The sequence below is a fragment of the Danaus plexippus genome, chromosome 17 (genome assembly GCF_018135715.1).
Source record: "Danaus plexippus chromosome 17, MEX_DaPlex, whole genome shotgun sequence".
NCBI classification, from domain to species: Eukaryota; Metazoa; Arthropoda; class Insecta; order Lepidoptera; family Nymphalidae; genus Danaus; species Danaus plexippus.
In genome coordinates, this window is record NC_083548.1 from 9,645,850 (window position 1) to 9,665,866 (window position 20,017).

General features: G+C 33.9%; 5 protein-coding genes across 6 annotated transcripts in view; 1 reads left to right on the plus strand and 4 right to left on the minus strand.

Annotated features, from left to right (window-relative positions):
- Positions 1 to 20,017, plus strand: part of LOC116771194 (Golgi-specific brefeldin A-resistance guanine nucleotide exchange factor 1) — a 91,364-nt gene that overhangs the window by 55,870 nt on the left and 15,477 nt on the right. The gene's annotated exons all lie outside the window — the stretch shown is intronic.
- Positions 2,082 to 3,353, minus strand: LOC133319278 (collagenase-like). The gene is made up of 5 exons (XM_061523197.1): positions 3,145 to 3,353; positions 2,804 to 3,071; positions 2,622 to 2,711; positions 2,366 to 2,541; positions 2,082 to 2,258 (listed from the first exon to the last, which is right to left on the minus strand). The coding sequence occupies exons 1-5, from the start codon at positions 3,334 to 3,336 to the stop codon at positions 2,157 to 2,159; spliced, it is 828 nt and encodes a 275-aa protein (XP_061379181.1). The 5' UTR covers positions 3,337 to 3,353; the 3' UTR covers positions 2,082 to 2,156.
- On the minus strand, positions 6,368 to 7,640 carry LOC116771198 (collagenase-like). The gene is made up of 5 exons (XM_032662975.2): positions 7,429 to 7,640; positions 7,088 to 7,355; positions 6,908 to 6,997; positions 6,652 to 6,827; positions 6,368 to 6,544 (listed from the first exon to the last, which is right to left on the minus strand). Exons 1-5 carry the CDS (start codon positions 7,618 to 7,620, stop codon positions 6,443 to 6,445), a joined length of 828 nt encoding a protein of 275 aa, XP_032518866.2. The 5' UTR covers positions 7,621 to 7,640; the 3' UTR covers positions 6,368 to 6,442.
- LOC116771201 (trypsin alpha-3-like) lies at positions 10,650 to 11,920 on the minus strand. The gene is made up of 5 exons (XM_061523200.1): positions 11,714 to 11,920; positions 11,369 to 11,636; positions 11,175 to 11,264; positions 10,919 to 11,094; positions 10,650 to 10,826 (listed from the first exon to the last, which is right to left on the minus strand). The coding sequence occupies exons 1-5, from the start codon at positions 11,903 to 11,905 to the stop codon at positions 10,725 to 10,727; spliced, it is 828 nt and encodes a 275-aa protein (XP_061379184.1). The 5' UTR covers positions 11,906 to 11,920; the 3' UTR covers positions 10,650 to 10,724.
- LOC133319277 (collagenase-like) lies at positions 17,149 to 18,999 on the minus strand. Its single transcript, XM_061523196.1, has 5 exons — positions 18,805 to 18,999; positions 18,457 to 18,727; positions 18,272 to 18,361; positions 18,005 to 18,201; positions 17,149 to 17,309 (listed from the first exon to the last, which is right to left on the minus strand). The coding sequence occupies exons 1-5, from the start codon at positions 18,994 to 18,996 to the stop codon at positions 17,205 to 17,207; spliced, it is 855 nt and encodes a 284-aa protein (XP_061379180.1). The 5' UTR covers positions 18,997 to 18,999; the 3' UTR covers positions 17,149 to 17,204.

A 20,017-nucleotide genomic window follows, 5' to 3' on the forward strand; every position in this document is an offset into this window, starting at 1 on the left:
TGAAATCTGGAATTTTCTTAAAATCTCTTTTTAACCAAGTTTATTAGCATAAAAAAAGTAATTTGAACTACTTATATCCTCGGTGGGAGGACGTAAAATCAGTCGCCGGCATAGTAACCACCCATCAGATAAAGTCATGCCGCCAGCCGATTTCTCCAGATCCGGCATGTTATCTCATGAAGTTGTATGGGGGATGGCTCTGCATTGTAATTTGAGCCGAGTACAAGACCTCATGATCTTTGTTGGTCATGGTCATGGTCATCACCTCGAAGACTCTAAATTTTCTGCCCTCTAGATACTAGTGGACATCGGTGATGACAAAACAGTTTATGCTGGTGTGTAGCGATCGTACGGCGCTGACCACGAAGCGACAAGCTTATTGAATTTCTCAGTAAGTCTGGTGATGTGCTTCTTCTTGGATATCCTCCGGCACGACTGGCTGTTTCCATTTAAGCTAATTGACTACGCACGGAGAGAAGCTTGGAATTTTGCTTTGTCACTATGTCTCTACCAGCTGCTAAAGGAAGTCACAAAGGTGCCAGATATGGATGAACGCACGTTTGTGCGCCAATTTGGTAAATGCCTGGACCTTATGCTGAACAGTGATCCAGACAGATACACCATTGAAGTGCCATCCCCATTGGGAACCTCTGGCCACTGTCTGGTTAAATCTATATTGACATATTCTCTGCCCAATCACAAACTTAACGGTGGAAGGCGAATTTGGGGGTACAAGTCAGCAGATTGGGGTGAGATGCGACATTTCTTTGCATCTTTGGCGGCAGGTTTTCTTGTCTACAGGAGATCTGTCGAGCAATAATTGATTTGATACTTTAGGCAATGGAATATTTTACTCCTTTCACAAACATATCTTTTGGCTAAGACCGCCCTTGGTTCACAGCCGAATATGATGAGGCTGAAAAGCATAATGAGCACAGCAAGGGATTGGAATAGTTTGCCAGCGTCTGTGATTCCTTTGAATTATAATTTGGGTATCGTCAAAAAAAAGGGTGAATAGGCTGATACCGAGAAAGTGTGTTCACCAGCTACAACTTCATTTCCACCATTTCGTAGGAATAAGAAAATAGGTTTGGTTCGTTTTTGGTTTGCTAATTGATTCAGATATATCCTGTTATAACCCCGATGTATAGAGTTGAAGTCGTTTATCATGTGTTAGTCGTTTTTAGGGAAATTTATGGAAAAAAATGACAAACCAAAGTATACTAATTGAAAAGTACTTTATAATATCCAAATATTATTTCTTTTGATGGCTTTGATGTAATAGTAGTTATTAGTATACTAATTTCATAATAAGAAGCCGAAGTAAACACAAACATATCATTTTAGAAAGAAAAGTTAGAAAATCTTAATACTTCTTTCAAGATATTGCTACGTATATATCGTATTTTAACCTTAAATCTACATGTATATGTTTGTTTTCGACCATTTAAGTACTCAGTACGGAAATATAATGAAATAATAAGAAAAAAAAAATCTCGTAAATCGAACAAATGTTCATTGAGCTTTTTATTAATGGATGCTATGAGTTCAATAAGAGGTTTGTTATTAATTTGTCGTAATCGTTTGTTTTTTGTATGTATGCGAGTCTATGCGTGGTATCATAGCTTTCGATTTTTTCGCGTGAAATCCAGTTTCCCTGCGGTAGTTCTTATCTATGTTTGTTTAATATTGGCTAGTGTAAAAGGAACGGATTAATTATAAGGCATTTTTGGCGTATATTTACAAGATCAGTAAAGTCGTTAAATGAAATAAATACGTCGGTTTTTTATATAATACCAAAAAAATTTGGTTAAAATATTATTAATTTTTTTTATCGCTTTGAAAGCAATAAATATGGTAAATTTGTTTGTCAATCAAAGGTCAAACGAGTTATGCTGAATGTGAACGTCTGATTTTATGATAATGATTTTTTTTCTTATTAGATATAATATCATTTCCCACAAGTAGGTGCATAACCAAGTCATAAAATTTCACTTGGATATGATAATTTATTGACGTTTCTAAAGTTATAGATCAAAATTTAAAAAAGGAATTTTAGGACAGTATCAAAAGAAGTTAAGTTCTGAATTCAGTTTTTATTCACATTCCAAACAATCAACCAAAATATAATTGCAAGGCACCTCCATGTTAACGGTTTAGATGGATCGGATCCATGAGTTGAAGGATGTGACTCTAGCGAAACCGGCGGGGTGTCCGCGAGTGCATCCATCACGATGACCGAAAGATGTGACTCCAATCTGTAACAAGTAGAAAAATATTATTTAGAGACAATGGAATAATCGTAATGAGTAAAAAAAAACCTAACTGTTAAAGACTCAATAAAAAAAGTTTTCAAAACTCATACCAATGTGTTGCTAATAGCCAGGGGACCGCCAGAGTCTCCTCCGCAGGTACTGCGTCCGTTGGGAGTAGCGACACAGATGTTGGAAGCTATTATGGTGCTTCCATAAGTACGTCTGCATACGTCATTGGTGATAACTTGCAAGTTCACATGCCTGAGGCTAGTAGATACACCAGAGTCTGAAAAATATTAAAGTTTGTTGTATTTATTTTCTATATAAATATTAAAATTTAAGTTTTAAGAACGTGACTAAACTTACTGTCAGCGTAACGGCCGAAACCTGAAGCAGTAGCCCATGAGCCGACATATAGATTGCTACCACTTGCTAGACCAATATTCCTGATGTTATCTGGAATAAAATAAAACACGTAAATATCATATATATATATATATATATATACTCTTTTACATAAGTGTTTTACATGCGATTAAATTACTCACTGGAGTAACTAACGGAGTTGATGATGATGACGGCAATGTCATTGGCAAGAGTCCACATGTTGTAATTTGGGTGCGGACGGACATTGTTGCTGTTGATACGAGTACCACCAGAATAAAGATTGACTGAGCCAAGGACAACTGTCACTTGACGAGCTGAGGCGCCGCCGGTAACCCAGCAGTGAGCTGCCGTAACTAATCTAGAGTTGCTGATGAGAGAAGCACCGCAAACCGATTGTCTTCCGTCTTGCAATCTGATAAGAAGGCCTGCCTGAAGTATAATAAGAAGGTAAGGAATGTTTCATTTGTATAACAATGTAAAAAATATGGGAATTGATACTTACTTGGTATGGGAATTGTCCAAGTGATGCAATATTTCCTCCTGTGATCCTATTGCCATCAAAGTCAGCAGCTTCTTCAGCCTGTTTGATACGAGCAGCTTCGTAAACACCAATGGTGTTGTGGTAGTCATTGTTTATGGGCTCGTAGGCTGAAACAGCCACGGCTAGACCGACGACAACCAGGAGGAGTTTCATTGTCACAGAATGTGGCGACCTACTATGACTGAAACTGCAGTGTTCAAATTTATAAAGGGACGAATATCTAATCAATGAAGATGATTCCGTTGATTAGATAATAATTTTAATTTATGACTTAAGTTTTAAACATTAAAAACATTTAAATAATTAATGCCGACTCATACTACAATTAAATTGTTTTAACGCATTTCTTAGAAGCATTTACTTATTCACTTTATACAGTATTGTTTTATAGATTTCTAGTTTATATAACGAGTCATTGAAATGTGATGCTGAAAGATATATTTAAAACTATTATGTTACTAAGAAAATATACATATTTTTATGTCTAATAAAAATAAATTGGACTTATGGTTCTATTTTTATATTGTATTCAGTGCAAAACCAGTAAAGTCCTGTAAATATTTAAGTTAAATAATGAAAAATTAAAGATACCCGTTAAAAATTTACTTTGGAGATACGTTCACAATTTTATTTGTGAATATATATACATATTTAAAAAGTATATTCTTATAAGTTTTAGGTTACAACATGAACTTTAAACTGAAACAATGAAGAAACGTATTGCGATTTGTAATATGAAATAACGTAACAAAAGTATAGGCACGCCCCCTAATTACGAAATAAGGGAAGGAAATGTATTTAAAAAAAAGATTAATCAGTGACGATCGAGAGCAGTAATTTATTAGCTTTTAACATAGTCGAATATTATACAGTGACAACTTTAAGATATTTAAAATTCTCAAAAAAAAAAGACCGTCGAAAACAGCTTAAATTTTAATTTACCCAAATCAAATGGATATCTCTTCGTATTCAAAAAGAATTTTTTTTTTACTTTTTCTATTACGCAAAAAATAACTTATCATAAATTATCAGACAGCATTTAATAAAATCCTTAGTTAAAAAATTTTAGAAAGAATTTTCTTATAAGGCAGAGCCAAACCACTGAAATCTGGAATTTTCTTAAAATCTCTTTTTAACCAAGTTTATTAGCATAAAAAAAGTAATTTGAACTACTTATATCCTCGGTGGGAGGACGTAAAATCAGTCGCCGGCATAGTAACCACCCATCAGATAAAGTCATGCCGCCAGCCGATTTCTCCAGATCCGGCATGTTATCTCATGAAGTTGTATGGGGGATGGCTCTGCATTGTAATTTGAGCCGAGTACAAGACCTCATGATCTTTGTTGGTCATGGTCATGGTCATCACCTCGAAGACTCTAAATTTTCTGCCCTCTAGATACTAGTGGACATCGGTGATGACAAAACAGTTTATGCTGGTGTGTAGCGATCGTACGGCGCTGACCACGAAGCGACAAGCTTATTGAATTTCTCAGTAAGTCTGGTGATGTGCTTCTTCTTGGATATCCTCCGGCACGACTGGCTGTTTCCATTTAAGCTAATTGACTACGCACGGAGAGAAGCTTGGAATTTTGCTTTGTCACTATGTCTCTACCAGCTGCTAAAGGAAGTCACAAAGGTGCCAGATATGGATGAACGCACGTTTGTGCGCCAATTTGGTAAATGCCTGGACCTTATGCTGAACAGTGATCCAGACAGATACACCATTGAAGTGCCATCCCCATTGGGAACCTCTGGCCACTGTCTGGTTAAATCTATATTGACATATTCTCTGCCCAATCACAAACTTAACGGTGGAAGGCGAATTTGGGGGTACAAGTCAGCAGATTGGGGTGAGATGCGACATTTCTTTGCATCTTTGGCGGCAGGTTTTCTTGTCTACAGGAGATCTGTCGAGCAATAATTGATTTGATACTTTAGGCAATGGAATATTTTACTCCTTTCACAAACATATCTTTTGGCTAAGACCGCCCTTGGTTCACAGCCGAATATGATGAGGCTGAAAAGCATAATGAGCACAGCAAGGGATTGGAATAGTTTGCCAGCGTCTGTGATTCCTTTGAATTATAATTTGGGTATCGTCAAAAAAAAGGGTGAATAGGCTGATACCGAGAAAGTGTGTTCACCAGCTACAACTTCATTTCCACCATTTCGTAGGAATAAGAAAATAGGTTTGGTTCGTTTTTGGTTTGCTAATTGATTCAGATATATCCTGTTATAACCCCGATGTATAGAGTTGAAGTCGTTTATCATGTGTTAGTCGTTTTTAGGGAAATTTATGGAAAAAAATGACAAACCAAAGTATACTAATTGAAAAGTACTTTATAATATCCAAATATTATTTCTTTTGATGGCTTTGATGTAATAGTAGTTATTAGTATACTAATTTCATAATAAGAAGCCGAAGTAAACACAAACATATCATTTTAGAAAGAAAAGTTAGAAAATCTTAATACTTCTTTCAAGATATTGCTACGTATATATCGTATTTTAACCTTAAATCTACATGTATATGTTTGTTTTCGACCATTTAAGTACTCAGTACGGAAATATAATGAAATAATAAGAAAAAAAAAAATCTCGTAAATCGAACAAATGTTCATTGAGCTTTTTATTAATGGATGCTATGAGTTCAATAAGAGGTTTGTTATTAATTTGTCGTAATCGTTTGTTTTTTGTATGTATGCGAGTCTATGCGTGGTATCATAGCTTTCGATTTTTTCGCGTGAAATCCAGTTTCCCTGCGGTAGTTCTTATCTATGTTTGTTTAATATTGGCTAGTGTAAAAGGAACGGATTAATTATAAGGCATTTTTGGCGTATATTTACAAGATCAGTAAAGTCGTTAAATGAAATAAATACGTCGGTTTTTTATATAATACCAAAAAAATTTGGTTAAAATATTATTAATTTTTTTTATCGCTTTGAAAGCAATAAATATGGTAAATTTGTTTGTCAATCAAAGGTCAAACGAGTTATGCTGAATGTGAACGTCTGATTTTATGATAATGATTTTTTTTCTTATTAGATATAATATCATTTCCCACAAGTAGGTGCATAACCAAGTCATAAAATTTCACTTGGATATGATAATTTATTGACGTTTCTAAAGTTATAGATCAAAATTTAAAAAAGGAATTTTAGGACAGTATCAAAAGAAGTTAAGTTCTGAATTCAGTTTTTATTCACATTCCAAACAATCAACCAAAATATAATTGCAAGGCACCTCCATGTTAACGGTTTAGATGGATCGGATCCATGAGTTGAAGGATGTGACTCTAGCGAAACCGGCGGGGTGTCCGCGAGTGCATCCATCACGATGACCGAAAGATGTGACTCCAATCTGTAACAAGTAGAAAAATATTATTTAGAGACAATGGAATAATCGTAATGAGTAAAAAAAAACCTAACTGTTAAAGACTCAATAAAAAAAGTTTTCAAAACTCATACCAATGTGTTGCTAATAGCCAGGGGACCGCCAGAGTCTCCTCCGCAGGTACTGCGTCCGTTGGGAGTAGCGACACAGATGTTGGAAGCTATTATGGTGCTTCCATAAGTACGTCTGCATACGTCATTGGTGATAACTTGCAAGTTCACATGCCTGAGGCTAGTAGATACACCAGAGTCTGAAAAATATTAAAGTTTGTTGTATTTATTTTCTATATAAATATTAAAATTTAAGTTTTAAGAACGTGACTAAACTTACTGTCAGCGTAACGGCCGAAACCTGAAGCAGTAGCCCATGAGCCGACATATAGATTGCTACCACTTGCTAGACCAATATTCCTGATGTTATCTGGAATAAAATAAAACACGTAAATATCATATATATATATATATATATACTCTTTTACATAAGTGTTTTACATGCGATTAAATTACTCACTGGAGTAACTAACGGAGTTGATGATGATGACGGCAATGTCATTGGCAAGAGTCCACATGTTGTAATTTGGGTGCGGACGGACATTGTTGCTGTTGATACGAGTACCACCAGAATAAAGATTGACTGAGCCAAGGACAACTGTCACTTGACGAGCTGAGGCGCCGCCGGTAACCCAGCAGTGAGCTGCCGTAACTAATCTAGAGTTGCTGATGAGAGAAGCACCGCAAACCGATTGTCTTCCGTCTTGCAATCTGATAAGAAGGCCTGCCTGAAGTATAATAAGAAGGTAAGGAATGTTTCATTTGTATAACAATGTAAAAAATATGGGAATTGATACTTACTTGGTATGGGAATTGTCCAAGTGATGCAATATTTCCTCCTGTGATCCTATTGCCATCAAAGTCAGCAGCTTCTTCAGCCTGTTTGATACGAGCAGCTTCGTAAACACCAATGGTGTTGTGGTAGTCATTGTTTATGGGCTCGTAGGCTGAAACAGCCACGGCTAGACCGACGACAACCAGGAGGAGTTTCATTGTCACAGAATGTGGCGACCTACTATGACTGAAACTGCAGTGTTCAAATTTATAAAGGGACGAATATCTAATCAATGAAGATGATTCCGTTGATTAGATAATAATTTTAATTTATGACTTAAGTTTTAAACATTAAAAACATTTAAATAATTAATGCCGACTCATACTACAATTAAATTGTTTTAACGCATTTCTTAGAAGCATTTACTTATTCACTTTATACAGTATTGTTTTATAGATTTCTAGTTTATATAACGAGTCATTGAAATGTGATGCTGAAAGATACATTTAAAACTATTATGTTACTAAGAAAATATACATATTTTTATGTCTAATAAAAATAAATTGGACTTATGGTTCTATTTTTATATTGTATTCAGTGCAAAACCAGTAAAGTCCTGTAAATATTTAAGTTAAATAATGAAAAATTAAAGATACCCGTTAAAAATTTACTTTGGAGATACGTTCACAATTTTATTTGTGAATATATATACATATTTAAAAAGTATATTCTTATAAGTTTTAGGTTACAACATGAACTTTAAACTGAAACAATGAAGAAACGTATTGCGATTTGTAATATGAAATAACGTAACAAAAGTATAGGCACGCCCCCTAATTACGAAATAAGGGAAGGAAATGTATTTAAAAAAAGATTAATCAGTGACGATCGAGAGCAGTAATTTATTAGCTTTTAACATAGTCGAATATTATACAGTGACAACTTTAAGATATTTAAAATTCTCAAAAAAAAAAGACCGTCGAAAACAGCTTAAATTTTAATTTACCCAAATCAAATGGATATCTCTTCGTATTCAAAAAGAATTTTTTTTTTACTTTTTCTATTACGCAAAAAATAACTTATCATAAATTATCAGACAGCATTTAATAAAATCCTTAGTTAAAAAATTTTAGAAAGAATTTTCTTATAAGGCAGAGCCAAACCACTGAAATCTGGAATTTTCTTAAAATCTCTTTTTAACCAAGTTTATTAGCATAAAAAAAGTAATTTGAACTACTTATATCCTCGGTGGGAGGACGTAAAATCAGTCGCCGGCATAGTAACCACCCATCAGATAAAGTCATGCCGCCAGCCGATTTCTCCAGATCCGGCATGTTATCTCATGAAGTTGTATGGGGGATGGCTCTGCATTGTAATTTGAGCCGAGTACAAGACCTCATGATCTTTGTTGGTCATGGTCATGGTCATCACCTCGAAGACTCTAAATTTTCTGCCCTCTAGATACTAGTGGACATCGGTGATGACAAAACAGTTTATGCTGGTGTGTAGCGATCGTACGGCGCTGACCACGAAGCGACAAGCTTATTGAATTTCTCAGTAAGTCTGGTGATGTGCTTCTTCTTGGATATCCTCCGGCACGACTGGCTGTTTCCATTTAAGCTAATTGACTACGCACGGAGAGAAGCTTGGAATTTTGCTTTGTCACTATGTCTCTACCAGCTGCTAAAGGAAGTCACAAAGGTGCCAGATATGGATGAACGCACGTTTGTGCGCCAATTTGGTAAATGCCTGGACCTTATGCTGAACAGTGATCCAGACAGATACACCATTGAAGTGCCATCCCCATTGGGAACCTCTGGCCACTGTCTGGTTAAATCTATATTGACATATTCTCTGCCCAATCACAAACTTAACGGTGGAAGGCGAATTTGGGGGTACAAGTCAGCAGATTGGGGTGAGATGCGACATTTCTTTGCATCTTTGGCGGCAGGTTTTCTTGTCTACAGGAGATCTGTCGAGCAATAATTGATTTGATACTTTAGGCAATGGAATATTTTACTCCTTTCACAAACATATCTTTTGGCTAAGACCGCCCTTGGTTCACAGCCGAATATGATGAGGCTGAAAAGCATAATGAGCACAGCAAGGGATTGGAATAGTTTGCCAGCGTCTGTGATTCCTTTGAATTATAATTTGGGTATCGTCAAAAAAAAGGGTGAATAGGCTGATACCGAGAAAGTGTGTTCACCAGCTACAACTTCATTTCCACCATTTCGTAGGAATAAGAAAATAGGTTTGGTTCGTTTTTGGTTTGCTAATTGATTCAGATATATCCTGTTATAACCCCGATGTATAGAGTTGAAGTCGTTTATCATGTGTTAGTCGTTTTTAGGGAAATTTATGGAAAAAAATGACAAACCAAAGTATACTAATTGAAAAGTACTTTATAATATCCAAATATTATTTCTTTTGATGGCTTTGATGTAATAGTAGTTATTAGTATACTAATTTCATAATAAGAAGCCGAAGTAAACACAAACATATCATTTTAGAAAGAAAAGTTAGAAAATCTTAATACTTCTTTCAAGATATTGCTACGTATATATCGTATTTTAACCTTAAATCTACATGTATATGTTTGTTTTCGACCATTTAAGTACTCAGTACGGAAATATAATGAAATAATAAGAAAAAAAAAATCTCGTAAATCGAACAAATGTTCATTGAGCTTTTTATTAATGGATGCTATGAGTTCAATAAGAGGTTTGTTATTAATTTGTCGTAATCGTTTGTTTTTTGTATGTATGCGAGTCTATGCGTGGTATCATAGCTTTCGATTTTTTCGCGTGAAATCCAGTTTCCCTGCGGTAGTTCTTATCTATGTTTGTTTAATATTGGCTAGTGTAAAAGGAACGGATTAATTATAAGGCATTTTTGGCGTATATTTACAAGATCAGTAAAGTCGTTAAATGAAATAAATACGTCGGTTTTTTATATAATACCAAAAAAATTTGGTTAAAATATTATTAATTTTTTTTATCGCTTTGAAAGCAATAAATATGGTAAATTTGTTTGTCAATCAAAGGTCAAACGAGTTATGCTGAATGTGAACGTCTGATTTTATGATAATGATTTTTTTTCTTATTAGATATAATATCATTTCCCACAAGTAGGTGCATAACCAAGTCATAAAATTTCACTTGGATATGATAATTTATTGACGTTTCTAAAGTTATAGATCAAAATTTAAAAAAGGAATTTTAGGACAGTATCAAAAGAAGTTAAGTTCTGAATTCAGTTTTTATTCACATTCCAAACAATCAACCAAAATATAATTGCAAGGCACCTCCATGTTAACGGTTTAGATGGATCGGATCCATGAGTTGAAGGATGTGACTCTAGCGAAACCGGCGGGGTGTCCGCGAGTGCATCCATCACGATGACCGAAAGATGTGATACCGATCTAAAAGTTTTAAAAAGTAGAATAAAGAGTTAAAAGAATAATGGTTAAAATAAAAATAACTTTAACATCCATTTCCAAGTTAATCCACTGACCAGTGTGTTACTAATGGCGAGGGGACCACCGGAGTCTCCACCACAAGTGCTGCGTCCGTTGGGAGTGGCAATGCAGATGATAGACGATCCAATCATGTTTCCGTAAGTGCGTCTGCACACGTCATTGGAAATAACTTGCAAGTTTACTTGTCTCATAGTTGAAGACGCTCCAGAACCTGAAGTATATAAATGTTTGTTATTTTTATTTTCCAAAACTATATTAGTAATAACTACGAAAAAACATCGCAAAACTAACTGTCGCTGGTTTTGCCGAATCCTGAAGCAGTAGCCCATGATCCAACGTATTGGTTGCTTCCGCTTGCTAGGCCAATGTTCCTAATGGTATCTGTAATAAATGAAATACCACAAATGAGGCAGGGTTTTTTAAACTATTTATATATTGTTTAAATTTTAATTTTTTTGTAATACTTATACTTGAACATTACTCACTGGAGTAGTTAACGCGGTTGATGATGATCACAGCAACGTCATTGGCGAGTGTCCAGTCGTTGTAGCTTCCGTGCACGCGTACATTTCGGGTAGTGATACGAGTACCGCCAGAGTAAAGATTGACTGAGCCAAGAATGACGTTGAATTCACGAGCTTGAGCGCCACCAGAATACCAGCAGTGAGCAGCTGTCACCAATCTGGTGTTACTGATCAGAGAGGCACCACAAACTGACTGTCTGCCGTCAACTAATCTGATAAGTAAACCCGCCTGTAATGTCGTGACATGTTTTTATATATTTTTCCTGGAATGAAAATCTATCATAAATGTGAATATCTATTACTTACTTGGTAAGGAAATTGACCAAGGAAAGCAGCGCTTCCTCCTGTGATTCTGCTGCCGTCGAAGTCAGCAGATTCTTCAGCCTGTTTGATACGAGCAGCTTCATAAACACCTATAGTGTTGTGGTAGTCATTAGTGATGGGCTCGTAGGCTGAAACAGCCACGGCTAGACCGACGACAACCAGGAGGAGTTTCATGTTGACTGAAAGTCGCTACTCAATGTAATTGACTGAATCTTTAGTTTTTATACTGAAGAGTATCTAATCGACAAGAAAAAAATATACATTTTAATGAATACTTGTAACATCATAATCTTCATCGTCTAATTCTTTTATCACCTTTAGGAGATAATTGATTACTGTTAATAAGTTGAATGTTTACTCTTATTGCTCTACCGGTTGTCTTTTGGTTTAGTTGCAACACTGGCCTTAGAAAACATTTTTCGGATTCCACTGTTTTCATTGATGAAATTATGTAATTATGTACCTTAAGTGTTCAACGGACGAATCATTCAAGTGATAATATTTTTTTACTGTCCTCCTTGAAAAACTAACTTTTAAATCAAAGTCATGTAAAAAAAAGCATTTCACAGTTCTTCGCCAAGAACTCATTCACAGACTCTGTGAAATTATTTTCGTCTTCCATTTGACCTGATTTTCACTTTATATTTCACAGAATTCATCTCATATATTAGTGTGTCTTTGTATTCCTCATATTTAAAGAGTAACCGGTCAGATCACTAAAAATGCAAAACAACTGTTTTTACCAGCAGATATTAAATATAATCCTCTCGTTTTAGCTTAACTATCAATCTTTTCTGAAGGAATTCGTTCTAGAAAAAAATCTAAACTTTTCAAAACAAGAGGTGTCTCAAACCTTTCGAAACATTTGAAATCCATTGAGTTCCCACAACTATAACACCATGACATTCTGCAACGACCAATATTTTGAATTGTGATATTTTGAAGCCGTCTTTTAAATATTGTATGTTTTTTTAATGAAATATAGCAATATTTTTTAGAAGTCCTGACAAATTGTTACCTAACAAAGTGGTATTTCAAGAAGTTCAACAAAAAGTGCCTCTCATTAAAAATAATGAGGGCTACTATAAGATAATGTTTAAGTCTGAGAAAAATAGCAGTTTGTTTTATTGCCCTACTTATTATTATTTTTTTATTGCTATGTTTACTCGACTTATTATTATTAGTCTTAAAAGTTAATTTGTTTAAATTTACCTGACAGGTGTCCTGTGTGACGATGCTCCTCTAAGTAGTGACTACTTTTTAGTTTGATCTGAGTGGCAAGGGCAGTATTTAAATTCATTTAAATGAAACTAGTATTATTCGGATGTACTACGCGGATTTTATTATTTAAAAACTACATATGTATGTACTCCCGACGTCTCGGTTACTCTGCAGCAACCGTGATCACGGGCAGACGAGGTGTTAATGTCTGTCACTTGTCCTTGTTATTTATCACCTATCGTCATCGATTTCTTAATTTTCTGGCGTACCGCTCTGGATGCCAGCGGAATGCGCTTACGGTGTCTTGAGGTCCTGCGGTGTGGTTACGGACATGGGATTTTATATTTTTAAGAAGGGGGTCCCAGGTGTTCGATAGATTCCAACCATCTTCTCTATTGAAATTGGGATGTTTTTTAATTTCAATAGCCTCGCGAATTAATCTCGGTATATACTTGTCTTCCCGAGCGAGGATTTGAGGTTTATCAAACCGAATGTAGTGGCCTGGTTTGTCCATTGTGTGTTTACACACTGCTGACTTCGACGCGCGCCTGTTTTTGATGTCTGAGATGTGTTCTTTAACCCTTGTACCGATGCTCCTCTTCGTCTGTCCATTGTATGACTGAATCAGTATTTAAATTGTAGGACTTCGAGTCCTACATTTTCGATTTTCCCGATGGTTTTGAATATTTGATTTCTTTTACTTAAAGAAACTATTTTTGATTTTGTTGTTAAAGAAAACAATATTTTTATGTTAAAAGATAATTTTTGTGAATTTTTTTTGGCTTTGAAATATTTTTTATATGGAACGTTTTAAGATAAAATAATTCTGTAGAGGATATTGAAGGCAAAAACAAAAATTTCAAACTTTTGCTTATTTACAAATAAAATTATCTTTTACATTAAAAATTAATTTTAAGATAAGGAATCCTCGTCCCAATTATTATATACGATATTCTTACAACATAATCTTATTGTCAGTCTGTATGTAGGTCTTATCGTTTTTTATGACCTTATAACCAAAGGTGATAAATTTTTAAGTTAATAATATAAGATTAGCTATAGTTCTACTCTCTGAAGAGTTTGGAAATAGTCACATAAATCTCATTAAAATAAAGGTAATTAAAATTATGCAAAAAAGCCTAGGATGGAAACACAATTACATCACGATTTTAAGAATAGCAACTCGCTTAGCTAACATTGCGCCTGTTGATGTATTCCAAATGCATAATAAAGTTTGTCCTGGGGTGACGGGTATAATTTATATATAATTTATATAACCTGCTTTTTAAAATAAACACATTAAACATATAGTAAATGAAACAATTCTGTTGCCATCATTTTGAACAAAAAAAAAAACGGCAACATAACCTGTTAAAATCTTTGGATGTCAAATACAATCGTATCGGTAGTCCAGTTAAGTTGGTAATCCAAAATAAGAAATGAAAAGCAAATCTATCGACGTCAATTTTAGCTTTTGAATAAGTGTATATTCAAAAAGACTTCTAATTTGAGAATGGGCTTATGATTTATCTCAATATATATATCACAAATAATCGCGTTAACCTAAATAGAGTAACTATAATTGGCCTGCAGGATGGAGTAGGAAAACACATGTCAATCTAAGTCTGTCGATTCAGTTATTATGGCCACTTCGCTGAACATGACAATGAACTTTTAAAACAAGTATTTCAGTTAATTGATAAATTAATATTATTTTATGACTATTTCGTATTTTAAAAAGTAAAGTTGTATGTACATATTTTTAGTTATATTTAAAAGATTTTATTACCCTTCACAATTTATTTAAATCTCAGGTAAGGGTAGATATTTTAATACTTTTAAATGTACGAAAAGTAAGTGAAAGTTTTTAGAATATAATGACCATAGGATAACATTCATTGAGACGGTTTCTAATATGCTTCTCCGGGGATAGACAGAAGTCTGTCCTCAAATATTTTATGAGCGTAAAGACACGGAACAATTCCGTCCGTCCTCCAACGTCCCACTACACACAACGTAAGTAACATACCTTAAAATCGTCAGCCCGTATAACTATATATTACGAGTACTATAGTTCCCCTCCCGATGACCCTGTCAAAATCAAAACTAGTACAATACATTTAAGTCGAAAGTAAAATATATATGTATGTATGAGACGCGTGTTTGAAATTAACATTACTTTTATGATTTCTTAAATAAAGACATTTCGTACTTCAACAAAACTGTACAACTGTAATTAAACAGTGATTTGTAAGAATTATTTAATTTAATTAACAATTTCCTCCTGTAATCCTGCTGCTGTCCAAGTCAGCTGATTCTTCAGCTCGTTTGATACGAGCATCTTCATAGACACCTATGGTGTTCTGGTAGTCATTGTTGATAGGCTCGTAGGCTGTAGCTGTAACAGTCACGGCTAGACCGACGACAACCAGGAGGAGTTTCATATTTTTTAGTCGTCAATACGTAATGTTTTACAATGCAGCTAATTCATAATTTTATAGTCAAATATCTTATCATGTATGAAAATTTATTATATATTTTTATTATTCCGTCATAATATTTATTTAAATAAATCTTTATATGTTTATACAAAATCATTCATCATTTTCATAATCTCCGCAATATTTTTTTTTATCATTGTTTAAAATATTTTATTCAAAAAAATATTTTACTAAAAAGATAGAGTCAATAATATGAAGTCTTAATGTGATTTTATTTTCTCTTATAACTTTTAAATAAATTCGATTGAATGTATCTGTTTATAAATCTCGGACAGGAGAGGACAAAGGACAAAATTTCCTAAATTCCGTTCACCTGGTGCTATAAAAAAGGAAAGACCCCTCTTTAAAATTGTGAAATCACATTTCTGTAATTTAAAAACTTCAGCGATCGGAAAATTGAAAACTACTCGTATCCCAACCTAATATTTTTGTGAGAAGGATTAAAAGACAATCAACTTTCGTAAAATTATATTTTAGTTTCATGACTGTCATTAGTTTCTATTCCGTTTATTGTAAATTTTTGGGGAAGTTGAAATAATGTTGCTAGTATTAAGAATATTCACTTGAAATAGGTAAGAAATACCATTAAATTATTTACATTAACCTTTGGTCCATCTCTCTTAGTAAGCTTTGTAATTTCTTGAGTGTTTTCCCAAGTTCAAACTAATTTTTCATCGGCTTATAAATATAATAAAAATTTAAACATTTATTTGTTCCAAGCCTTTTTATAGTAACCGATAATAATAAATAAACGAAGCATCGAATTCTTTATTTCATTATAATTTTTTTTTCCGTAGTATTCTCTCATTTATTAGAGAATTCTTACCTTTTATAATTTTTCCTACCAAGGTCTACTTTTTTTATAAAAATCGTATAAATTGTCCTACTTATTAATTAAGTTTTGAAAATACATAAAATATTATGTATGTATTTTTTTACAAAAATAAAACACGCGTTTTATCCGCAAAATATTAGTTTAATTTAAATACCATGTAACGACAAAGACGCAATGATTTTTATTTATTTAAAAGATTGAAGCGTTTCTTTTTAAATTCCAGTCATTATTATGATCAAATATTTTTTTAAATAAAATATGTATTAAATTATAAATATGTGCACATATGGACATAAAACGATTAAATGACAGAAACTTTAGTTTGATAAGCTGACGTTATTAATATAAGAAGAGCAGAGAAAACGAAGTTAGAACATTATTTTTAAATCAAAAGCTACCGATTCAACATAACATAATTAGTGTTATGATGATTTTAATTTACAAATTTTTGGTATCGTAATATATGTATATTCAGATTTTTGGTAATATCCATTTCTTATAAAGGAGGTCAATTCTTTGTCATTTTATTTTGCTTCAATAAACCATTGTAATATTATAACAATCTGCTCTATAAATTATTAGTTTGCAAAATATAAGACAATAATATCTTTCAAATTAGGATATTTAACTTATTAATTAATTATTTCATCGTGGTTCAAAAGTACTATAGTCCGAACATTCATAGTACAATGATTTCACATTCCTGTCATCTACATAATATGCAAACCGAAATATTTTTGTTGTACGTCAATAAAAATAGGTAAATAATCTCTTTCATGACAAAAACGACCTCAGAATTACGATAAATGGTAATATTTGATCCAAATTATTATTATAAGATTAAAAACTAATAAAAAACAAGGTTTCTTAATTTCCATATCGTATATTGAAACTTTTTCTCACATTTTCGATTAAACTATATGCGAGCATTGATCCACGAAGCCAGAGCTGTGACTCTAACGAAACCCGCGGGATGGCCTCTAGTGCAACCATTGATATGACTGAAGGAAGTGACACCAATCTGAAAAAAATATGTATTTAGTATCTTTATTATACTATGTGAATCCTGCTTGACTATCGTTCCAACTGATGGTTGATGGAAATGATGCCACTATTGGTGATAGTAGTGAACATCAATAACCATTTTTTGCGTGAGGTGACGTTTGGCGATACCTGCTGAAATACTAAATACTTTCCACACACGATCGGAGCTATGCTTTATCTATCGGACCTAGATATAAAAAGCTGTCCGGGATTGTATCCGAGTTTCCTGGATTACTATAGACTTGGAGTCCATGAACTGCCCAATGCTAAGGTTTAGTGATGCCTGAGCACCAAATATCTTACAGCGGTTGGTTTATTCCAAAGATACATTTAAAAAGTTTTAGACGAAATGGACGGATGAAAGGTTTCGTGACTTTTATTTTGCTCTATAAATATATTGAGCAGATCAGAAGATCGACCGATTTCGGTGAAACCTGTATCTTGCCAGTCAGAGGATTAGTGAGTTCTTAGTATGCCATGACGTATTTGTTCAATGGAAGAACTTTCCAGAATTTTACGGATATTTTAACGAATTTGGATGACAATTAAAAGGGTCTTTCTAGTTATTGACGGATTTATGGTTCGCTTTACTTTTAAACTACAACATTTAAGTGCTGTCAATATATATGCATTCAGTTCTATTAGTGATTGTCTTATCTGAGTTATACTCACTAGTTGTCGGTTGTTGCCTGTGCCTACAGTAAGAGGTCCGCCAGAGTCACCGCCACAGGTGCTCTTTCCACCAGTGGTAGCAACACAAAGGGTTGAATCTATAACAACGTTGCTACCATAGACCTGAGCACAGACGTTGTTGGCTATGACTTGCATATTGACGTGACTCAATACTTGATTTGTGCCGATGCTAGCAGCTGGAAATATAAAAGGAAATTAGTTTATATAATATAAAATAGAAAACAAGAGTATAATTAAATGTCCTACAATCACTAGTCATGCCAAATCCAACTGCCGAGGCCCAAACGCCGTTAAAGTTGTTGCTTCCACTTGCAATGTTGATTGAACCAATATTATCTGAAAATTATATAAAATAAATATATGTATTGTATAAACATACGCGTCTGTAATATGAAATCGTTTCTAAATATAATTTTTCATCATTTACTCACTATTAAAAGTAACGGGATTTATAAGAGTAATGATAGCGATATCATAATTAAGATTTATGCTGTTATAGTCAGCGTGCATCTCAACCCTATTGGTATTTTGACGAACTCCTCCACTGAAAAGGCGAACGGAACCCATTACCACTACGAAGTGGTGGGCGAAATGTCTGTCTGTTCTCCAGCAATGTGCAGCCGTCACCAGCTTAGTTCTGGATACGATAGTGGACCCGCATACCGACTGCCTGCCGTTCAGCAACATTATTAAAAGGCCAGCCTGAAAGTTACATTTAGTTATTTAGCTCAAATGATCATATATTAACATTTTACGGACGGTATATTTGGTATACGTACAAAGTATGGGAATGTCCCAAGAGCAGCGACTTGCCCGCCAGAGATTCTGGAGCCATCGAAGTCCAAAGCTGCTTCCGCCTCCCTAATTCTTGCTGCCATAGGAATCCCGACCGTTTCGTGGTAATCATTACGAATACTTTCCTCGGCTGACACAGCCAGGATCAAAACGACAGTTACCAATAAAAAATTCATTTTTTTAATTGTGTTGAATTATACAATAGAATATTTCATTTATATCAAAGGTTAATCTTATCGTCCTGGTTTAAATTTTATCTGTATTAATATTTATAATAATTTAAGCTTCTTTATCAAGGTCATAGGGCTTACAACTTAACCAAACATCTTATGCGCTAATAATATGTGTTACTAAATAATAAATTTATTTCTATATAGTACTGACATTGTTTAATTAATTATTCTGAATGTATTGATGGCACTTTTATGTTAACGGTAATTGTATTGGCCTGGAGACTATCACTGCGAAATTAAGTTAAATATCGGGCAAATTAAAAAAATATTTGATTACCATAGAAATTATAGTACCTACTAATAACAATATAACCGTTTCGCATAGTGTACACTGTCTTAAATGCTTTTTAGTTGCTGTTCACTAGCGCTTTGACAACAGATAATTCCAACGATTTCAACTCCTTAAAAACATTTATTGATATTAGTTGGATATAAGTTGGATATTAGTTGTGTACTACATTACCATATAGACATATGTCATCACCCATAAAGAAGAGTTGTTATAGTTAAAATTACAACTATTCGAAGGTGTGCAGTCGTGTGAGAAGTGTACTATTATTGAGTATTTGTTTTAAATCCTGACTTGCATGCATACATACTATAAAACGTACAGTGGCATATCTTGCTGGTATTTAATTTATTATCATCGCATTTATAGTCCTATCATATCAAGTCACGTTTCCTCTTATCATTTTTAAGAACCTTTACGTTGTATTTACTATAAATCAAATTTTAATCCTTTTTTCGATGTGACTAATAATTATGTTTACATTTTATTTTGATGCTGAAATTACTATTGGTAGTTGAGTTTAGTCTTGGTTTCTTTATTTTTAATGCTATGGCTTCATTTGCACGTGAATCTTGGAATATTTTGCCTATGTCAACGTTTTTATTTGTTGGAAGTCTTAGTCTTGGCCCATTCTTTGTAAAGACGTACTAAGAAAATCCCGACAGTGACACGTAC

Bases quoted from the DNA above. Each gene is read 5' to 3' on its own strand.
- LOC116771201 (XM_061523200.1), bottom strand. From the start codon at position 11,905: ATGAAACTCCTCCTGGTTGTCGTCGGTCTAGCCGTGGCTGTTTCAGCC. The intron at 11,637-11,713 runs GTAAGTAATAGA...ACGACATTACAG, and splicing joins TTGGTCAATTTCCTTACCAA to GCGGGTTTACTTATCAGATT. The intron at 11,265-11,368 runs GTGAGTAATGTT...CATTTATTACAG, and splicing joins CAACCGCGTTAACTACTCCA to ATACCATTAGGAACATTGGC.
- LOC133319278 (XM_061523197.1), bottom strand. From the start codon at position 3,336: ATGAAACTCCTCCTGGTTGTCGTCGGTCTAGCCGTGGCTGTTTCAGCC. The intron at 2,712-2,803 runs GTGAGTAATTTA...ATTTTATTCCAG, and splicing joins CAACTCCGTTAGTTACTCCA to ATAACATCAGGAATATTGGT. The intron at 2,259-2,365 runs GTATGAGTTTTG...TACTTGTTACAG, and splicing joins TGGCTATTAGCAACACATTG to ATTGGAGTCACATCTTTCGG.
- LOC133319277 (XM_061523196.1), bottom strand. From the start codon at position 18,996: ATGAATTTTTTATTGGTAACTGTCGTTTTGATCCTGGCTGTGTCAGCC. The intron at 18,362-18,456 runs GTGAGTAAATGA...TATAATTTTCAG, and splicing joins AAATCCCGTTACTTTTAATA to ATAATATTGGTTCAATCAAC. The intron at 18,202-18,271 runs GTAGGACATTTA...TTATATTTCCAG, and splicing joins ATTTGGCATGACTAGTGATT to CTGCTAGCATCGGCACAAAT.
- LOC116771198 (XM_032662975.2), bottom strand. From the start codon at position 7,620: ATGAAACTCCTCCTGGTTGTCGTCGGTCTAGCCGTGGCTGTTTCAGCC. The intron at 6,828-6,907 runs GTAAGTTTAGTC...AATATTTTTCAG, and splicing joins TTTCGGCCGTTACGCTGACA to ACTCTGGTGTATCTACTAGC. The intron at 6,545-6,651 runs GTATGAGTTTTG...TACTTGTTACAG, and splicing joins TGGCTATTAGCAACACATTG to ATTGGAGTCACATCTTTCGG.